The sequence below is a fragment of the Aedes albopictus genome, chromosome 2 (assembly GCF_035046485.1).
Source record: "Aedes albopictus strain Foshan chromosome 2, AalbF5, whole genome shotgun sequence".
NCBI lineage: Eukaryota > Metazoa > Arthropoda > Insecta > Diptera > Culicidae > Aedes > Aedes albopictus.
The window spans coordinates 153731745-153749662 of NC_085137.1; the positions used below are offsets into that span (position 1 = coordinate 153731745).

A 17918-nucleotide genomic window follows, 5' to 3' on the forward strand; every position below is an offset into this window, starting at 1 on the left:
ACTGCTGAAAACGATGAGCCTACAAAAGGAGGGGGAACATGACAGGATGAAGGAAGTTCCATATCGAGAGCTATTGAGCTAATTCCTTGTCAGTCTGTACACTACCTTAAGCAAAACCTAATAGCAGCTAATAATTTCTTTAAAAAAGATAACAGGAGACGATAATAATTTTTCTTCTAGCAATTTATACTGTGCCCACAGCTTCACTCCTTTTCCATCGTTTTCTCAATCCAGTCAACGAAGAATGGCACAAAAGCATATCCATCTGGACGCTCCGATCCACACTTTCCCATCACAAAGTTAGCAACACCAAGTTGCTTTCCCTCATAGACCGCAGGACTTCCGGAATCTCCAGAGCAAACGCCATTATCAACGGCATTGTTCACGCAGAAGATTTTTTTCGAACCAGAATTGGCAACTTCTTTGGAGCAGTCACCTTCGCTCAGCACGATCATTGTGTTGTGCTTGAGCACCTCGGAGATTGGTTCGCCGCTTCCGGTTTTTCCATGACCAGAAATGGTGACCGTTGCGTTAACTGGCAACTCGCCGCGGTAGAGCTCTAGCGTTTGAATTGCTGTATCAAGCACGAGCGCCTCCTCCAACTTGATCAGTCCGATATCGTATTTGATCTTAGGATAGTCATCATCAACGTAAGGAATAATTTTCGCAATTTTCACCTTTTTGCCTCCCTTTTTGAGATGGTGGGAACCAACAAGAACCTTCAGCGAATCAGTCGGCGTGTTTCTAGAAAGCAAAATCAATTGAAAATTAGTCTTACGATACACCTGCACCCAAAAATTTGTTCTTACGTTCCATCGGGCTCGGTAATGCAATGCGTAGCCGTGAGAATCCACTTTTCGGCGATGATGGATCCTCCGCACTTAAACTCGTCGTGCTCGAACAGCGCCGCCTGGTAGGGAAACTGTTTCTCATTCTCAGCAAATTGGCCCCCGACGATCCTTCGGGCAGGTGACGGAGCAACTGCTCCGAAAAATGCGGCTGCCAACAGCAAGAGAAGGAACGGTTCCATTACCCGGAGAAGATATTCGTTTCACGTGCGGTTTCAGATACTGAAGGAGCGGTTATTTTAGCACATTGTGTGTTTTATATAGTTTCGATTGGTTCGAAAGGCTCAAGAATAAACACGTGCATTGTAAATTTGATATGGCATTGATTGGTGAATCGCTTCTTGAGTATTAAATTATCATTGTTTTCTAATCATCATCTAATCTTCCTCAAGTGGTCTTTGGATTAAAATCTTCTTCAAGTGATGTTATGAGTGAAACGTAGTATCATATCACACTCCCGATTGATACGTTTGTTGAAATGAGAAAATGGAGCTTACTAAATTGTGAACCATTGATAAGCTTATCGCAGAAGCTTACAACTGAATTTACAGCAACTGTGTAGTCTTAACAGGCATGGTAAGTTTTTATCTAACATCGCTACAATCCTAAGAATGAAAGCAAAAGCTTAGAAGCTTGAAACTTTTCTAGTTAGTGAAAATCTCCTATTGTTGCACCTTGCTTTTCTTATTAGGTGTGCACCAACAGGTGCGCTTTTAGTCGTGCAACAATTGGTGATTCATCTGATTTTATATTTTAGAAAGCTGAAGATTTGTGTATCTATAAAAGTTTTCTATGCGGTACATCTTACATCATTACAGTGCAGATCAGAAGAGAAAAACACAGCGCAGGCGGTAATGCTGCAGCATGGAACCCGACAGAATGTGAAACGATATAGACAGAAGCGGAAGCAGCAGACCCTCCTCTTTCAGGAGAAAGAGTGTGGCCTGAAAAAAGCGGAACACATAAAAGCAAATAGAAATGCTATTCCGTTCTCAAGACATCGTAAATTCTACCAGAAGATCAACACATCCTGTAAGGACTTTGAGCCATAAACCGAAATCTGCAGGGATATTGACGGCGGAGTACGGGGGAGCAAGGCAGTACCAGTGGAGGAAATGTCCAATGAGCTAAGAATGCCATCAAACAGTTCCTAAACAACAAAGCAGCTGGGAAGGATGGTATCACATTAGAGCTCAGAATGGTCCCGGAAAAGCTGACCACCTGTCAAGATTTGAGAAATCGAACAGCTAGGGGCTGTCCATTAATTGCGTAAGGGTTTATAGGGGGAGGGGGAGTTTGAGAAATCTTACGCGTTATACAAAAATATTTGGCTTTCCATACAAAAAATCTTACAAGGGGGGAGGGGATGCTGCCACACTCACAAGAAAGGGTACAGACTAAAATGTGCGAATTTCTGAGCGATCACTATCCCAGATCATCTTCCGTTGTCTTTCATCTAAGGTGAATGAATTCGGGGGAAATTATCGAGTCGGTTTAATCGAGGGCCGCTCGATAACAGATAAAATTAGCCGTACGGCACAAATACTCCATAGATATGCCATAAATACCAGGTTCCAACGCACCACCAGTTCATTGACTTCAACGATATGTTCGTGGTATTGCTTTTCGCGGGGGAGTGATTTTCGGGCTAACAGCATTTGGTGAAGTTTTATAGGTTTTGTCAATGTTTGAGACACGAAGTAGCAAAAGCCAGACTAGTGATAAATGCGTCAAAAACAAATAATATGCTAAGGTGAAACTGAGAAAAGGCGCCGTCCACAAATTACGTAACGCTCTAGGGGGAGGGGGGGGGGGGTAGTACGAGCGAGCGTTACGGCCCATACAAAAATTTTCGGGTTTTCATACAAAAAAGCGTTACGGTGGGGGGAGATGGGGTTGATAAATCTCGATTTTAGCGTTACGTAATAAATGGACGCTGCCAAACTCACATCAGACACAAAAGATAAAAAAAAATATCGCTGAACACGTTTTGAACACTTACGTCGACTTTGGAAACGGCATTCCCATGACTTCTGATGCCGTGTAGAAATACTCCGTCGCAAGGGTGTACTGTTTCAGTTCATATCTGCACATCGCCAACAGAGTGTACAATCGACCTTTCAGATACGCCACAAACGCGATATTATCAAAGTTGTCGATGTCCTACAAAAGTTGAACAACAAAATGAATTGTACGCTTGTTGAAGCTTGCATCAGTTCTACCAACCTTTATTTGCTTCTGCACGCTCTCCAACATCTGGATGGCCTTGGGAATGTTGGCGACCTTCATGCAGCAGTTGGACCATTCGATCTGCGCCTCGATGTGCTTCTCGGCCATCCGTGCCCCATTGCTGTGGTACACAATTTCTTTGTACATCGAGTACAGGGTCATGTAGCAGCGGCACTTGGTAAAATCGTACTCCCGATAGCTTAGGATCGGGATCTTGGCGGTAAATGGAGACGGTTTCGGGGCACTGAAGCAGTTGAGCAACTTGAAATCTGATGGAGGATATCATAACTACGATGGTAAGCGGAAACATCAGATAGTGTGAACCTACGTTTGTCCGAATGCACGGAAAACCCCTGAAATAAAAGAATGACCCTACAATACCAGATCACGTGTTACACGTCCTGCAAAGCAAAATCTTACGCTTGCACCGCTTTTAAACAGTAGATTCCGGTACGATACATCGGATTCTCGCCTCCGCTTGAATCCCATTAGCACATCGAATTGATCGTCACTGGACAGCAGATTGCTGAATGGCCCGCCTCCACAAGTAGCGCATCTAGGAAACAAACAAAAATACACAGGACTCGCTTCATGCTGATTAAGTGCACAGCGCCTAACGTGACGCATTATGCTTCAATGGCTACGCGAGAACTTACTTCTTCGTTTCACGTTCTATAAACGTTAGCGCTCGGCTGTGGAACTCGACTTTCTGCTCCTCGGTGAGCAAATTGTACACCGTCTGGCGGAATTGATTAGAATTGAATTTCGAATAGCCACACGCTGCATAGCGTGGCAGATCACGGCAGGCTCCTGCAATGGATGGATGGAAGAAACGAAACGGAAGGAGGCATTTTATTGAACACTGATCTGGATCTGCCCACCCGCGTTACCAGGCAGGCAGTTCGAATTGAGTGTTAAACACCGTACTTGTGACTGGGACTTTGATGCATCCGCAGGTTCTCTTCTTCAAGTTTTCCGTGTTGACGTTTCGCTGGAACAGACTGAAGCCGGCAGAGAAGTCACCGATGGCGCAGGACAATATTTGAAGGTCGAACAACTTTTGGATGGCTGCAATGGTTTGCAATATAAATTAATTATCAAGTGACTTGGCATTTAACTAGGTCTAGATCGTGACACGCATACTAGGAAACGATAATACATACATACATTTATTTGTTCAATATCACATATTAGACATAATCAACAATAGTACGCCACAATACTCGGTTTGTGACTGCCGTTCTCCATCCTCGGTCGCGCCCAATGCTCGCCAGGTCACACTCCACCTGGTCCGCCCATCGTGCTCTCTGCGCTCCACGCCTTCTCGTGCCAATCGGATGAGTTGCAAACACCAGCTTTGCAGAGTTGTTGTTCGGCATTATTGCAACATGCCCTGCCCACCGTATCCTTCCGGCTTTGGCCACCTTGTGGATCCTGGGTTCGCCGTAAAGTGCAGCGAGCTCGTGGTTCATCCTTCTTCGCCACACACCGTTCTCCTGCACACCGCCGAAGATCGTCGCTCGAAAACTCCGAGTGCTTGCAGGTCCTCCTCGAGCATGGTCCATGTCTCGTGTCCGTAGAGAACCACCGGTGTCATTAGCGTTTTGTACATGGTGCATTTGGTGCGTGGGTGAATCTTTTTCGACCGCAGTTTCTTCTGGAGCCCGTAGCCGTGAAATTCGGAGGCGCATCATCAACGGAAGTCGGGCCTTCCGTTGATGATGCGCCTCCGAATTTCACGGCTCACGTTGTTGTCAGCCGTCAGTAAGGATCCGAGGTAGACGAATTCCTCCACCACCTCGAAAGTATCCCCGTCTATCGTAACATTACTACCCAGACGGATCCGGTCGTGTTCGGTTCCGCCTACCAGCATGTACTTTGTTTTTGAGGCATTCACCACCAGTCCGACCTTTACTGATTCGCGTTTCAGGCAGGTGTACAGCTCTGCCACCGTTCCAAATGTTCAGGCAATAATGTCCATGTCGTCCGCAAAGCACACAAATTGTCCGGATTTTGTGAAAATCGTTCCCCGGCTGTTGAGCCCGGCTCGTCGCATCACACCTTCCAGAGCGATGTTGAAGAGTAGACATGAGAATCCATCACCTTGTCGCAGTCCCCAGCGAGATTCGAAATGATCTGGATAGTTCACCCAAAACCCTTACTAAGTTTTGCACACCGTCCATCGTTGCTGTAATCAGTCTAGTCAGCTTCCAGAGAAAACCGTTTTCCGTCCATGATTCTCCATAACTCTGCGCGGTCGATACTGTCGTATGCCGCTTTGAAGTCGATGAACGGGTGATGCGTTGGGACCTGGTATGCACGGCATTTCTGGAGGAGTTGCCGTACAGTGAAGATCTGGTCCGTTGTCGACCGGCCATCGATGAAACCAGCTTGATAACTTCCCACGAACTCATTCGTTTTAGTTGACAGACGACGGAAGATGATCTGGGATAGCACTTTGTAGACAGCATTCAAGTTAGTGATCGCTCTGAAGTTCTCACATTCCAAATGGTTGCCTGTCTTGTGAATGGGGCAGATTACCCCACTCCTCCGGTAGTTGTATGGTTTCCCAGATCCTGACTATCAACCGGTGCAGACAGGTGACCAACTTTTCTGGACCCATCTTAATGAGGTTAGCTGAGATACCATCCTTACCAGCTGCTTTGTTGGTTTTGAGTTGATGAATGGCATCCTTTACTTCCCTTAGTGTACGAGTTGGTTCATTTCCGTCCTCCGCTGCACTGGCGTCGATGTTTCCTATGTTGCCGTGACCTCCCGTGCCTACGTTCTCCACGACATTCAGGTGCTGATCGAAGTGCTGCTTTTACCTTTCAATCACCTCACGTCCGTCCGTTAAAAGGCCTCCGTCCTTATCCCTGCATATTTCGGCTCGCGGCACGAAGCCATTGCGAGATGCGTTGAGCTTCTGGTAGAACTTCCGTATTTCTCAGGACCGGCACAGCAGTTCCATTTCTTCGCACTTCACTTCTTCCAGGCGGCGCTTTTTCTCCCGAAAGAGGCGAGTCTGCTGTTTCCGCTTCTGTTTGTAACGTTCCACGTTCTGTCGAGTCCCTTGCTGCAGTATTATCGCCCTCGCTGCGTTCTTCTCCTCCAAAACCGTTCTGCACTCTTCGTCGAACCATTCGTTCCGTCGATTCCGTTCCACGTACCCGATGGTGCTCTCGGCTGCGTCGTTGATGGCTGCTTTTGTTGTACTCCAGCAGTCCTCTAAAGGGGCCTCATCGAGCTCGCCCTCGTCTGGCAACGCGGCCTCGAGATTCTGCGCGTATGCTGAAGCGACATCCGAGTGTTTCAGTCGCTCTAGGTTGTACCGTGGCGGCCGCCGGTACCGTACATTGTTGATGACGGAGAGTTTTGGACACAGTTTGACCATCACCAGATAGTGGTCGGAGTCCATGTTGGCGCCACGATAGGTCCTGACGTCGATAATGTCGAGAAGTGCCGTCCATCAATCAGAAAGTGGTCGATTTGAGATTCCGTCTGCTGTGGTGATCTCCAGGTGTAACGATAAGGAAAAAGGTGCTACGTATGGCCATATTTTTGGAGGCGGCGAAATCAATGAGTCGTAGGCCGTTTTCGTTCGTTTGCTGGTGGACGCTGAACTTTCCAATCGTCGGTCTGAATTCCTCCTCCTGGCCTACCTGAGCGTTCAAATCACCTATGATGATCTTGACGTCGTGGCTTGGGTAGCGATCGTACTCGCGTTCGAGCTGCACGTAAAATGCGTCCTTGTCATCATCAGTACTTCCGGAGTGTGGACTGTGCACGTTTATTATGCTGAAGTTGAAGAATCGGCCCTTGATCCTCAACCTGCACATTCTTTCGTCGATCGGCCACCAACCGATCACGCACCTCTGCATATCACCCATCACGATGAAAGCTGTTCTCAACTCGTGTGTGTTGCCACAGCTCTGGTAGATGGTATGATTACCTCTAAACGTTCGCACCATGGATCCTGTCCAACACACCTCCAGCAGCGCTACGATGCCGAACCCGCGGTCCTTCAGTAGATCGGCGAGAATGCGTTAAGAGATTAGCGTTAAGGAGTTAAGAGATCGGCAATTCTACGTACCGAGGTTTCTAATCGCAAGTCCTTTTTGTTCGCTGGGGTCGTTGCCGTTGGTCTCGGTTCTTATTATTCTGTTGCTGATTTTCTGTTACAATGGTTGTTTACGGCTGGCTCGTAGGGCCTGACACCAACCCCCTATTTTCCGGAGGACCATAGTGCACAGTTGAGCTTAGAGTCCTTCCCTGACACTCGGACGTAGATCAGCCGTCCCTAACATGTCCCTGTCAGCCTACGACCAAAGTTCCCACCGGGGTTGGTTACCCGATCTTCCCTAAGGTTGCTCATAGTTTCTGGCCGGTACCGCGTGGAGGTAGGGATAGGAGTTGCTGGGCTGAGGCTAGTGGATCACAATGGGATCTGAATTGCGCAGCATACCCAGCCTTTACCGTGCCACATCTTATTTATGTTGTCCATGAATATACGCGCCAATAAGAGTGTATTTATACGTGTAACCTTGATGTTTGCGGTAGTGAGCGGCTATTGGGTCATGAGCGGCTACTGGTACACTGACGGTAATTGTCTAAATTTGTTGAACACAAGCGCGACGCATATGACTGCTCCATTACCCGAAGCAACGCATTCCAGAATAACGCAATTGGTACCCGGAACGTTTTCTATATCTTAACAAAGAACGATATGTTTCCTTCCTTACAGAAGAAATTCCTCCAAGAGTTACTTCTGAGATTTCTCCAGCAATTTCTTCATAGATGAATCTTCTATTCCTCTAGAACTGTCGTCTGGGAAACCTCTAGTAAATCTCAAGATTGTTTTCTAAAAAATCTCGTGTAACACTTCCAGTTCTACTGTTACGTTTTTCCAAGGGGTTTCTTCGGGAATTCTTTCAAAAACATGTCTGAGATTTCTCCAGGTTATCTCGTACCATTCCGTTTACTTATCTCTCGAAATTCGGTGAGAAGTTTTCGAAGAAATAGTTTCTGTTGCCTTGGGTTTTTTTCCAGGAATTCCTCCTGCTATTTCATAAGAAGTTCCTTCTGAAAATAACCTAGGTGTCCCTGTTTGTTTTTCCTCTAGGTTTTGCACAAAGACTCCGTAGGGAGTTTCACCAAGAATCGGAAATCAAAAAAGCAATAATTTCGGGTTTTAACCAAGAGATTCCCTTAAGATTCAAGAGTTTCTTTTGAGATTTACCTACTTGTTCCTTCTGAAATTTCATCGAGGATTTTGCCACAAGTATCTTTGCAATTTTTCCCAAGATTATTCCTTTTGAAATTCTCTCAGAAAATTTTACTGATATTCTTCTGTAAGTTTTTTGCTGGGATTTTATCAGAAGCTTCATCTTCCTTTTTCAAAGAATTCCATCTGACGTTCTTCCGGGAAATACTTCTGGGGTTCATCCAAAATTTTTTCCAAGAGTTCCTCCTGGTATTCTTTGCTTCTGGAATTAGGATCTTGCATTCTTCTATGAGCTTTTGTTGGATTTCCACTAGAATCGTCTTTAAAATTTCTCCAGGATTGCGTGTTATCCAAGAGTTCCTTCGGAAAATCCCCCAAGAGTATATCCTAGGAATTCTCCAGAAGTAGTTTCTACGAATCATTCAGGAGCTCCTTCTAGTAACCCACAGAGAACTCCTTCTGGTACTTCTTTCTTGAAATGCTTCAAGAGTTCCTCTTGGGAATACTTCGGCATCTCCTTTTAGGAACCCTTCAGAAGATTTTTTCCGGAAAATGCCCAGGAGTCGCTTTTGCAAATTCTTTCTGAAGTTACTCCAGCAAATCCACCAGAAGTTCTTTCTGGGAGCTCGCTGTCGTTGCTTATGCAAATCTTCTACGAGTTATTTGCAGTTGCTTCTGAAACCCATTCAGAAAATTATTGTGGGATCCCACAGAAGTTCCTTCTGGAAATCTTGGTTCTTAGAGCAAACCCTTGATCGAATCGCTGGATCCCAAACGAAACTCTTGTAGGATTTCCTGGAGGAATCGTCAGAAGGAATCTATGAAAAAAAAAAATGAGAAATCCATAGATGATATCCAAGGCGGAATCCTCATTAGGAACTTCTTGGAGAAATTCCTATCAGAAACTCCTGAAGCAAATTCAGATCTCATTTCTGGAGTAACCAAGGAAAGAAATTCCTGGGGGGATCTCCAGATAAAATATCTGTAGGAATTTTCAGAAGACTGTTCCTGTTGTAGGAATCAGTGAAATTGGGGCTATCCTTATTTTCAAGTCCCCGGGTAATCGAGTCTGGCTTGAAATAGTTTTATCTATTCCACCTATTCTATTATGGTTAGATACTTGTTAAATATTTGCACAAATAATTGGCTTAAATTAGATCATGAACAAACCCTGTAAGAGAAAACTTTAGATTCATTCAAGTTCAATGTGTTCCATGGTTTGCCTATACTACAAGTTGCAGCTTGCAAATAATAATGAGTACATAGTAATTTAAGATTACTTACCAATAGCCACATCCCGTTCGTTATCCTGAGCGATCACGAATATCAGCGCCACTCTAAGAAATTTCTCGCCCAAAACGGCGGCACACTTGCACACATACTGTTCGTACGACGAAAGTGAATCGTACAGCATTAGATGAAACGCATCCAAACAGGACGATGGAAAATAGTTTTGCGTATCGATTTCCCCCTTCAAGCATGCCACATCCACCAGTTTGCTGGAGAAATTCGCCTGCACAAAGGGATACATTTGATCGTCATCCGAGCAGGATTCAAACAGATCCCAATCGGCACCACTCATCCGAAACGAGATGGTAGACCGCGCACTACTTCGTATTAGAAACGATGACTCGCAAAAGACATATCCCTTGGCTTGGGCCTCGATCGAGCCCATTCGAGTAATCCGGAGCAGCCCGCTTTGCTTCAAAGACATTACGAATGTGTTCATCCAGCCGGGATTTCCGCTGCTCATGGTGTGGATTGCGCTGAAGACGTTGAGAGAATACTGCCTGTTTTAGGAACGAATTTCTCCCCAACACCGCATAACTCACCGTTCCAAATCCAGTGGAATAGCATTCACATTCAAAAATTGACACGTGACCGCTTTGTGCAGCAGCGTATCGATTGGGGTCAGCTTCAGCTGGCACACGTGAGGGTTGTCAAAAAGCCGCTTGAAAGGGGCAGCCAGCCGTCGACGATAGCCCAACGCCAGCACCGTAATGACCTGCGGCATCTTCCAGAGAATCTCGAACAACTCCAACGATTCGTCGTCCATGAATTCCAGATCGTCGATGATCAGCACCCACAGGTTTTGAAATGCCTACGCGAAGAAAAGATGTGCGTAAAAGAGAACGGCGATGCGCCCGAAAGTTAGGCAAGCCGCGATGCGAAACGGTTTAGATTTGCCTGAAAGCGTACAGGTTAGAGTCGATACGTTGAACATAGACCTACCTTTTGGCAAAGCAGATCGAACAGTTTACGTTTCATTTCGTTCTGTTCGGTGTCGTTCATCATTCGCAGCATTTCCGTTTTCGGAAACTCTACGTCTAGAATGTCGTTGAGAAGTGCCAGTTGGGGATTAAGATGGTATTCGCTTAGATACTGTTTGATGCGATTCTCTCGGGTGATACTTGTGATGGTTTCAGTGAAACCAAGAGGGCGGGAAAGATACAGATATGCGGCGGAGTACGCTTTCTGAAATAAACATGTTGAGTGATTGTGAATTTCATTCAATAGCGCAAACTAGTGTTGAACGGTGTTATCTAATTCAGTAACCCAGTATCAGTAGATAATTACATCAAAACTGGTTGACAAATACGTACCTTAAGATCCCGCATCGATAACGTCAATCTGAGCGAACTGATTTTCTTATTCTTCAACGAGATGTGAAACAATTCATTCAGTAAACGGGTCTTCCCCATCTGAGCTTCACCCCGAATCAGCAAACAACTTTGATTGGTATAATCCTGGATTCTGCTGATGTCGTCTCCGTTCATAGTCTGCGTAAGATACAGTCCATCGTCTAGCATTTCTTGAAAAACTTCGAGTATTTCGTCACGTCCTACTATCGGATAATCGTACTCCTGCGGTTTGATCATTTCGCGTTCACTTCAATCAGAATAAGATACAATCATACAATGTAAATTTCTAACGTCTCATCCAACAACTCACGGAATAACTTCCTTGAACTCATAAATCGTCCCCACATTTTGCAGTCCCTTCAACTCGATCGCTTCCTGGAGCAAAAAATGCATCGGATCCAGTTTACTCATCATGAACGTATCCTTATCACAGGTGACCTTATTCGGATAGGCCATCATCAATCGGGCCGCCTTGTTAACCGTGACGCTGATCACCGAGTACTCCCGACGAACGAAATGTCCCACCACTCCGCAGTACGTCGATCCCGTTGTAACTCCAATCGAGGCGGACAAAACTTTGGGATTCGTTCGATACAGTTCGCGGATTTCCGATGCACATCGCAAGGCGATTTGACTGTCCAAATCGTGTTTGTATCCCCGGAGACCGAAAATTATCAGAAACATAACGTCCTTGTCGAAAAGGGATACCTTGTTGACGGTGCCTTCATAGCTTTCGACCAGTCTGGATAAAGAACAAAGAGGCACGTCAAATAGACCCAGATATCGATCTCAAATATCACTGAAAAACTAAGTATACTAGCTATAAAAACCACTTGAACTTCTATCATCGAATTCTCGCAGCTAACCAATCACAAAAAGTAAATAATCCTTACGTGCACAGTGAAGTAAAAATTGAGTTGATCTCCTCGATGACCACCAGCATGTCCTTCGTCCTTAATACAATGTTTAGAAACACTGTCACAATCTGACGCATTTCTGTGAGAAACTCCAACGGTTCTTGCGTGTCAATGGCATTCAAAATCGGTTTAATCATGAACCGCCTCAACGAGGTGGTTAGAGTTTTAGTGGCAACGTGCTTCAAACTTGGTCGAACTGAAAATAACTGCAGTCAGAATCGATACATTTTAGTAAATATTTTCTTGAAATACAACTTACTCCCCAGAGTTTCACTGTCCAACTTCATTTCTTCACCGGCCACCACCCTCGAATCATCATCATCTTCCAGTTCGTTCTCGTGTAGCAGATCGAAAATGTTCAACCGTTGTGCCGATCGCCAGTTACTGGTGAACCCTTTGATCCGAAAATGTACCTTGTCGTCGCACTGTTCGGAAATGTACTCATTCGGATGGATGTAGTTCCATGCTAAACGGACCCATGGATCATATTTGTTAATCCCGTAAAACCATCCCCCCCTCTACTTACCCAAATGATTCACAATGATATCACCGGCTACGGCAACCTTTTCGGCAATCTTAACCTTCCATACGGGTTGCCCAATGACCACGTAATGTGAGAAATCCTCCGTCCCGATCAGAGAAAAGTAAACCTCACCGGCCGAAATGGCAATCTTCACCCTCAGCGTGACGCCCACTTCGGTTTTGTACGCCCCAAACGACCGCTGAATGATGATGGCCGTATCGATGGCACGGTGCGTGGCATCCTGCAACGATACCGAAGACGTTTCCTTGAACAGCACCAGGAAGGCATCACCGGAAAATTTCAGAATGTCACCGCCGTGTGAGAGGATCTCCTGAACCATGGCACCCAGGTAGGCGTTCAGGACCTGAGATAGCTTGGAAGCTCCCCCTTTGCCCGGTTGGTTGAATTTCTCCGAGAGATCCGTGAAGCCTGAAATTGAAGAAGGGAATTTTGATAAAATAGCAACGAATGAGGGGCAGGAGGGGGGGGGGTTGTTCATGTACAAACATTAGTGGAGGAACAAGAATAAAAATGGGAGTTCCAAGTGAATTGTGCTTTAATGCAAGAAATGTTCTGTGATTATTTCCAGCTACTGCAGAATTATTACATGTTCTAGTTGTACTTGACATATCAACTAGAACTGGAATAAGAACATTGAACTCCATGCTTTTTATCGTCATCCTGTTCTCCCTGGAGCAGCTTCATTCCGCGCCAGAAGTCAGATAAGTAGCCAGTGTGTGTGTGTCATGGTGTGTGTGTGTGTGTGAGTGTGTGTGTGTGTGAATGTGTTGTTGAAGTGGCTTAGGAGGGCGCGATCTGTATGTGACGCTAACATGCCTATTGCGAATTGTTCTGCTTCATTCAGTAAGCGCTTTGTTACCATACTGTGATATATACATAAATGCAATCATTTAAAGAGACTTTTTTAATATATCAAACTACATATATAAATTTATAATAATCCAGTGGCATAACTCATACTTAATTCCAGACCATTCCTGTATCAACCTCCCAACTCCTTTCTATTTACGAGGGCGTCGGTGAGTCGCTGGCACCTCGATAAATAGATATCATCCATACCCTACTATCCCTTCCCATCCACAAAACGTGTTTCTTTTCGTTTCAGAGAGCGACCAATGGCGCTTAAGCCTAGGCTTGTTAGCCAGGACACAGTGAAAATGCCTGTGTCCAATCCCTGAAGCAACGAGGCGCATGGAGTGACAAAATCTCTTAGCTACGTCACTCCCAACGTTTGGGTTCAAATATACTAAACACTTACACTCACATCAACACATTTACATGATCTACACTTACACACTCTGAATCTTGTTGCATCACTTGCTGGGCTGTCCATAAACCACGTGGTCATGAGGGGGGGGGGGGGGGTTCGGCCAATGACCATTTTGTATGGACAAATAAAAAAAATTGTATGGACAAATGACCACGTGGGGGGGGGGGGGGGTTGAAAAGTCCCAAAAAAATGACCACGTGGTTTATGGACAGCCCCTTATAGTGATTCCCAAATCAACCCATTCCAAATATCCAACTCCTTGACACCTATGGGGGCGCCGGTGAGTCGCTGGCCTTTCATAAAGTAGGTGTCATAATTGTGGAAACGACCGACTGATAGGCAGAATTTACCCCTCTAAAATTGGCTTTTCGGTCCGGAAAATTATGAGCGGGGTGATTCTATTACATCCGACGTTTCGGCCCTTGGTTTGGGCCTTCTTCAGGGAGGTTATAGGGGTACCGCTACTTGTACGCCAAGCAACCGGCGACATACAAGTAGCGGTACCCCTATAACCTCCCTGAAGAAGGCCCAAACCAAGGGCCGAAACGTCGGATGTAATAGAATCACCCCGCTCATAATTTTCCGGACCGAAAAGCCAATTTTAGAGGGTAGGTGTCATATCATCACATCCTTTCCTTTCCTCGTAACGGATAAGATGGGCGTGGCCGGCAATGGAAGTTCTCATGTCGTTTTTGCTTCAACCTCTAATTGGATAGCTGTTCCTTCCCAAATAGCATTCCATAAGCAATTAGAATAGGAGTATCAAAGTTAAACATGACAACTTTCAGTATGCAATCTACGAATTACTCCGTTACCACGCAACGCAACGCAACGCAACCCTGAACTGGCTGAAAGACTCGATAATAAAGATATTCATTCGTTAATTTTTTCTCCGCTTGGGAAATGATGCCTTGCTTAGAAAAATATCTGCAGAAATCACTGGATGGTATATCTTGAGGAATCTGATGAGGAATTCCTGAAAAATCCTTTCAGAGACACCCGCATCAACTCAAATAGCCATTCCTAGAGGATCCAAGCAGGAATAATTGAAAGAATACCAGTAACAAAGTTCTAGAAAAAATCACGGAAGGAATCTTTCAAAATCTCTGGAGGAAGATATAACAAAGCCACACTTTATATTTTCAAGAACACAAATTATTGAAATCGATCAACTTTTCGGAGCCACCCAGCAAAGGAATCTATTGAGAAAACCCTGGAAAATCACATGAGGTGTTTCTGAAGGAATCCTGGGAGGAATAACTTGAAGAGTCACACTAGGAATGATTGGGAAATCATAGAATGAATCCTCGGAAAAACTCTCTGGAAAAACTCCTCAAGAAAACCGTGGAGAAATCTCTACAGAAATCATAAAATATATAGGAAATAAATAAAACACGTACACGTTTAATGCTTCCAGTGAACGATTCGTTCTTTGAAGGAAGCACGACACTAGAGAACGGACTAGCATGCAACGTCCAGTGGCACAGCCGAAAACTTTTCCCAACAGCTGCGGTGGGAATCGAACCCACGCCCCTTAGCATGATGTGACTAAATGCTTGGTGACACTAGCTACACAGCTACGAAGCCACACCAGCCAATTCCAGAAGGCATCCTATCACGAACTTCAGGAGCGATTCTAGCAGGAATTCTTAGACAAATCTTTGCATTAATAACTAGAAGAATATCTGTAGTAAATTCTGGAGGAATCATTAAAGAAATCTACCAATATTTCTACAACAAAAGCATAAGGAATCTTTAAGGTAATCCCCTGGAGGATTTCCTTGAGGAATCCTTGGAGAAAACCCAAGAGAAAACCCAGAAGGTATATCTGATGGAATCCCATGAGAAAGATCTGGAGGAATCCTTCCAGAAACCCCTGGAGCAATTCCATATTCGACAGAGAATTTGTTTGCCATTTACCGGCTATACCAATCGGCTGGTATGTCTGAAATAGACGAAAAAACTTAAATTTCGAAGACACAGTGTGTGTTTAATTGAGAGATAAATTTGCGAAAAAATAACCACTTGTTTTTACGGTACAAGATAACAATCCAGTTTTCGAATGCTTCCCTTTGCTTATCTTACGATCTTTACCTGTCCAAAAAATGTCCATGCTCACAGTGCTGGGAATACTCACTTGCAAAAAGTTATACTTACTTGCTACTATCTCAGTTTAGTAGCATGCTCTCAATAAACGGTGGTTAACGGACTTTTATATTGTAGTTTTATCTAAACGTTTGCCGAATAAAGTAGAGGTCGCATACGTATACAGAAGTCGTTAGAGAGCTGTGAGCACGAGGTGAGTAAAATTATTCTCATTTTACTCAAAAATGTCCTTCATACATCGTTTTTGATAGCATGCTTCTGAACTGAGGTAGAAGCAAGTGAGTAACTGAGTATAACTTTTGCAAGTGAGTATTCCCAACACTGCATGCTCAAGCTCTTTTGGAAATTTCCCCTGGGAAATACTTCAGAGCTTTATGGTGAGGGAATTTAGGCGTTGAGCCTGTTAGGAATTAGTTACTCTGAGGAATTGATCTGGGATCTAGGAATTTAATCTCCAGGAATTCCAGAAGGATTCCCAGAAGAAACTACTCAGGGAACCCCATCAATCCAGACGGTTTCCCCCAAGGGACTTTTGGACGATTTCTTGAAAGAATTCCTGCAGGAGTTTGATGATTTGCAGGAGGATCTACTGGAAGTACCTTCAGATGAATATCTTTAAAGAATCTCAGAAGATACTCCTGAAGGAATTTTAGAAAAGTTTTTGGAGGAATCTCGAAAGGGAATTCTGGGGGAATATCAAAGGAAATTCAGGAATCTTTTTTTTCAGGTTTTAATTATGTGTATTTTAACTTTAGATGCTAATTTTTATTTTATTTTATTTTATTGATGCACAAGGGGATCATGGGGCCAAGTCTCCAATGCAAGTCAAAAGACTCACATCGTCCATAATACACCGTGGAATTTGGGAGTAGGCATTGCAACCTCTTTAGCCATGCGGCTTTTAAGTTTTGCGTGGCCTTAAGGATGAGGAAAGGTGGGAGATTGATTTTGCGTGTTGAGCTGTGAAAGAATGTGTTGTTAATTAAATGGTCAACGTTATATACCTTTGCGTATTTTCACAAAAATGAACAAGTTTGACGATATGGTGCTTGATTTTCAGTGAACCGTTTATGCTAGTTCTTCTTGTTCTTGTGTCTTCAAAGCTAGGGAGCTTGATTAATAATGTCAAAAAATAGAGAGACATATTGTGTATCAACTTCCTTCCTGCAAATAGAAATCAAATATATCAAAAACAACAAAAAAGGACCGTAACGCTTCTTGATTTGATCACGAAAAGTATCGGTTCTTGTTGGCACCACGAGTGTGCGTCTTTCTCTGTAGAGTAAAGATACATTTAAGCCCCGAGACCTGACAGCAATCAAGCTGATCACAAGGTTGTGCCTTTGCCCAGGGTGTATTTTAACTTTAGATGCTAATTCTACACTTATTCAGGAATCGGAGAAGGAACTCCTGTAGGGATTGTGGAAGGAAAGTCATGGTGAATCTAAAAAAACAATTCTTGGATGAATTTCAAGAGGACGGATTTAGTAAAACCCGCAATGATTTTTTTTTCCTATGCATTCCGATTCCTGGCCCATATAGCCGAGGCGGCAAATGCACGGGTATTCAGCATGACAATGCTGAGGGTGTCGGGTTCGATTCAAGGTCGGTCCAGGACCTTTTCGTAAAGGAAATTTCCTTGACTTCCTTGGGCATAGAGTATCTTCGTGCCTGCCACACGATATACACATGCAAAATGGTCATTGGCAGAGGAAGCTCTCAGTTAATAACTGTGGAAGTGCTCATAGAACACTAAGCTGAGAAGCAGGCTTTGTCCCAGTGAGGACGTTACGCCAAGAAGAGGAGGAGGAGCATTCCGATTCCTGGTAGAATTTGTAATAGAATCCCCGCAGAAATTTCAGAAGAAATTTTAAAAAGGATCATCTGCGTTAATCCGAGAGAGAATTTCTGAAGAAATCAGGGGTCAAAACCTCTTTCCTCGAAAAAATCTCATTGTTTTCCAAGAGATAAACTAGCGATAGGGAATCGCGCCACTTGGGCGGTGGCTTCTATTATCGTCTGTTTTCCGCTATAACTCAGTCAAATTTGAACTAATTGACACAATTTTTGGAATGCGGTGAGATAGGTATAGTATCTACCCGTGTACAACATTTCAAGTCAATTGGCTCAAAATTGAC

At 44.4% G+C, this 17918-nt stretch overlaps 2 protein-coding genes across 2 annotated transcripts in view; both read right to left on the bottom strand.

Annotated features, from left to right (window-relative positions):
• Nucleotides 1-17918, bottom strand: part of LOC109420928 (adenylate cyclase type 10-like) — a 78866-nt gene that overhangs the window by 7611 nt on the left and 53337 nt on the right. Inside the window, exons 4-17 of the mRNA XM_062850628.1 lie at nucleotides 12387-12812; nucleotides 12120-12326; nucleotides 11837-12056; nucleotides 11254-11685; nucleotides 10905-11190; nucleotides 10534-10776; nucleotides 10134-10402; nucleotides 9586-10067; nucleotides 4005-4145; nucleotides 3734-3887; nucleotides 3498-3633; nucleotides 3406-3430; nucleotides 3075-3346; nucleotides 2851-3011 (exon numbers count right to left, since the gene is read on the bottom strand). Of these exons, the coding sequence (XP_062706612.1) occupies nucleotides 2851-3011; nucleotides 3075-3346; nucleotides 3406-3430; nucleotides 3498-3633; nucleotides 3734-3887; nucleotides 4005-4145; nucleotides 9586-10067; nucleotides 10134-10402; nucleotides 10534-10776; nucleotides 10905-11190; nucleotides 11254-11685; nucleotides 11837-12056; nucleotides 12120-12326; nucleotides 12387-12812 (3454 nt within the window). The remainder of the gene's footprint in view (nucleotides 1-2850; nucleotides 3012-3074; nucleotides 3347-3405; nucleotides 3431-3497; nucleotides 3634-3733; nucleotides 3888-4004; nucleotides 4146-9585; nucleotides 10068-10133; nucleotides 10403-10533; nucleotides 10777-10904; nucleotides 11191-11253; nucleotides 11686-11836; nucleotides 12057-12119; nucleotides 12327-12386; nucleotides 12813-17918) is intronic.
• LOC109412659 (serine protease SP24D-like) lies at nucleotides 182-1058 on the bottom strand. The gene is made up of 2 exons (XM_019686291.3): nucleotides 810-1058; nucleotides 182-744 (listed from the first exon to the last, which is right to left on the bottom strand). Exons 1-2 carry the CDS (start codon nucleotides 1028-1030, stop codon nucleotides 204-206), a joined length of 762 nt encoding a protein of 253 aa, XP_019541836.3. The 5' UTR covers nucleotides 1031-1058; the 3' UTR covers nucleotides 182-203.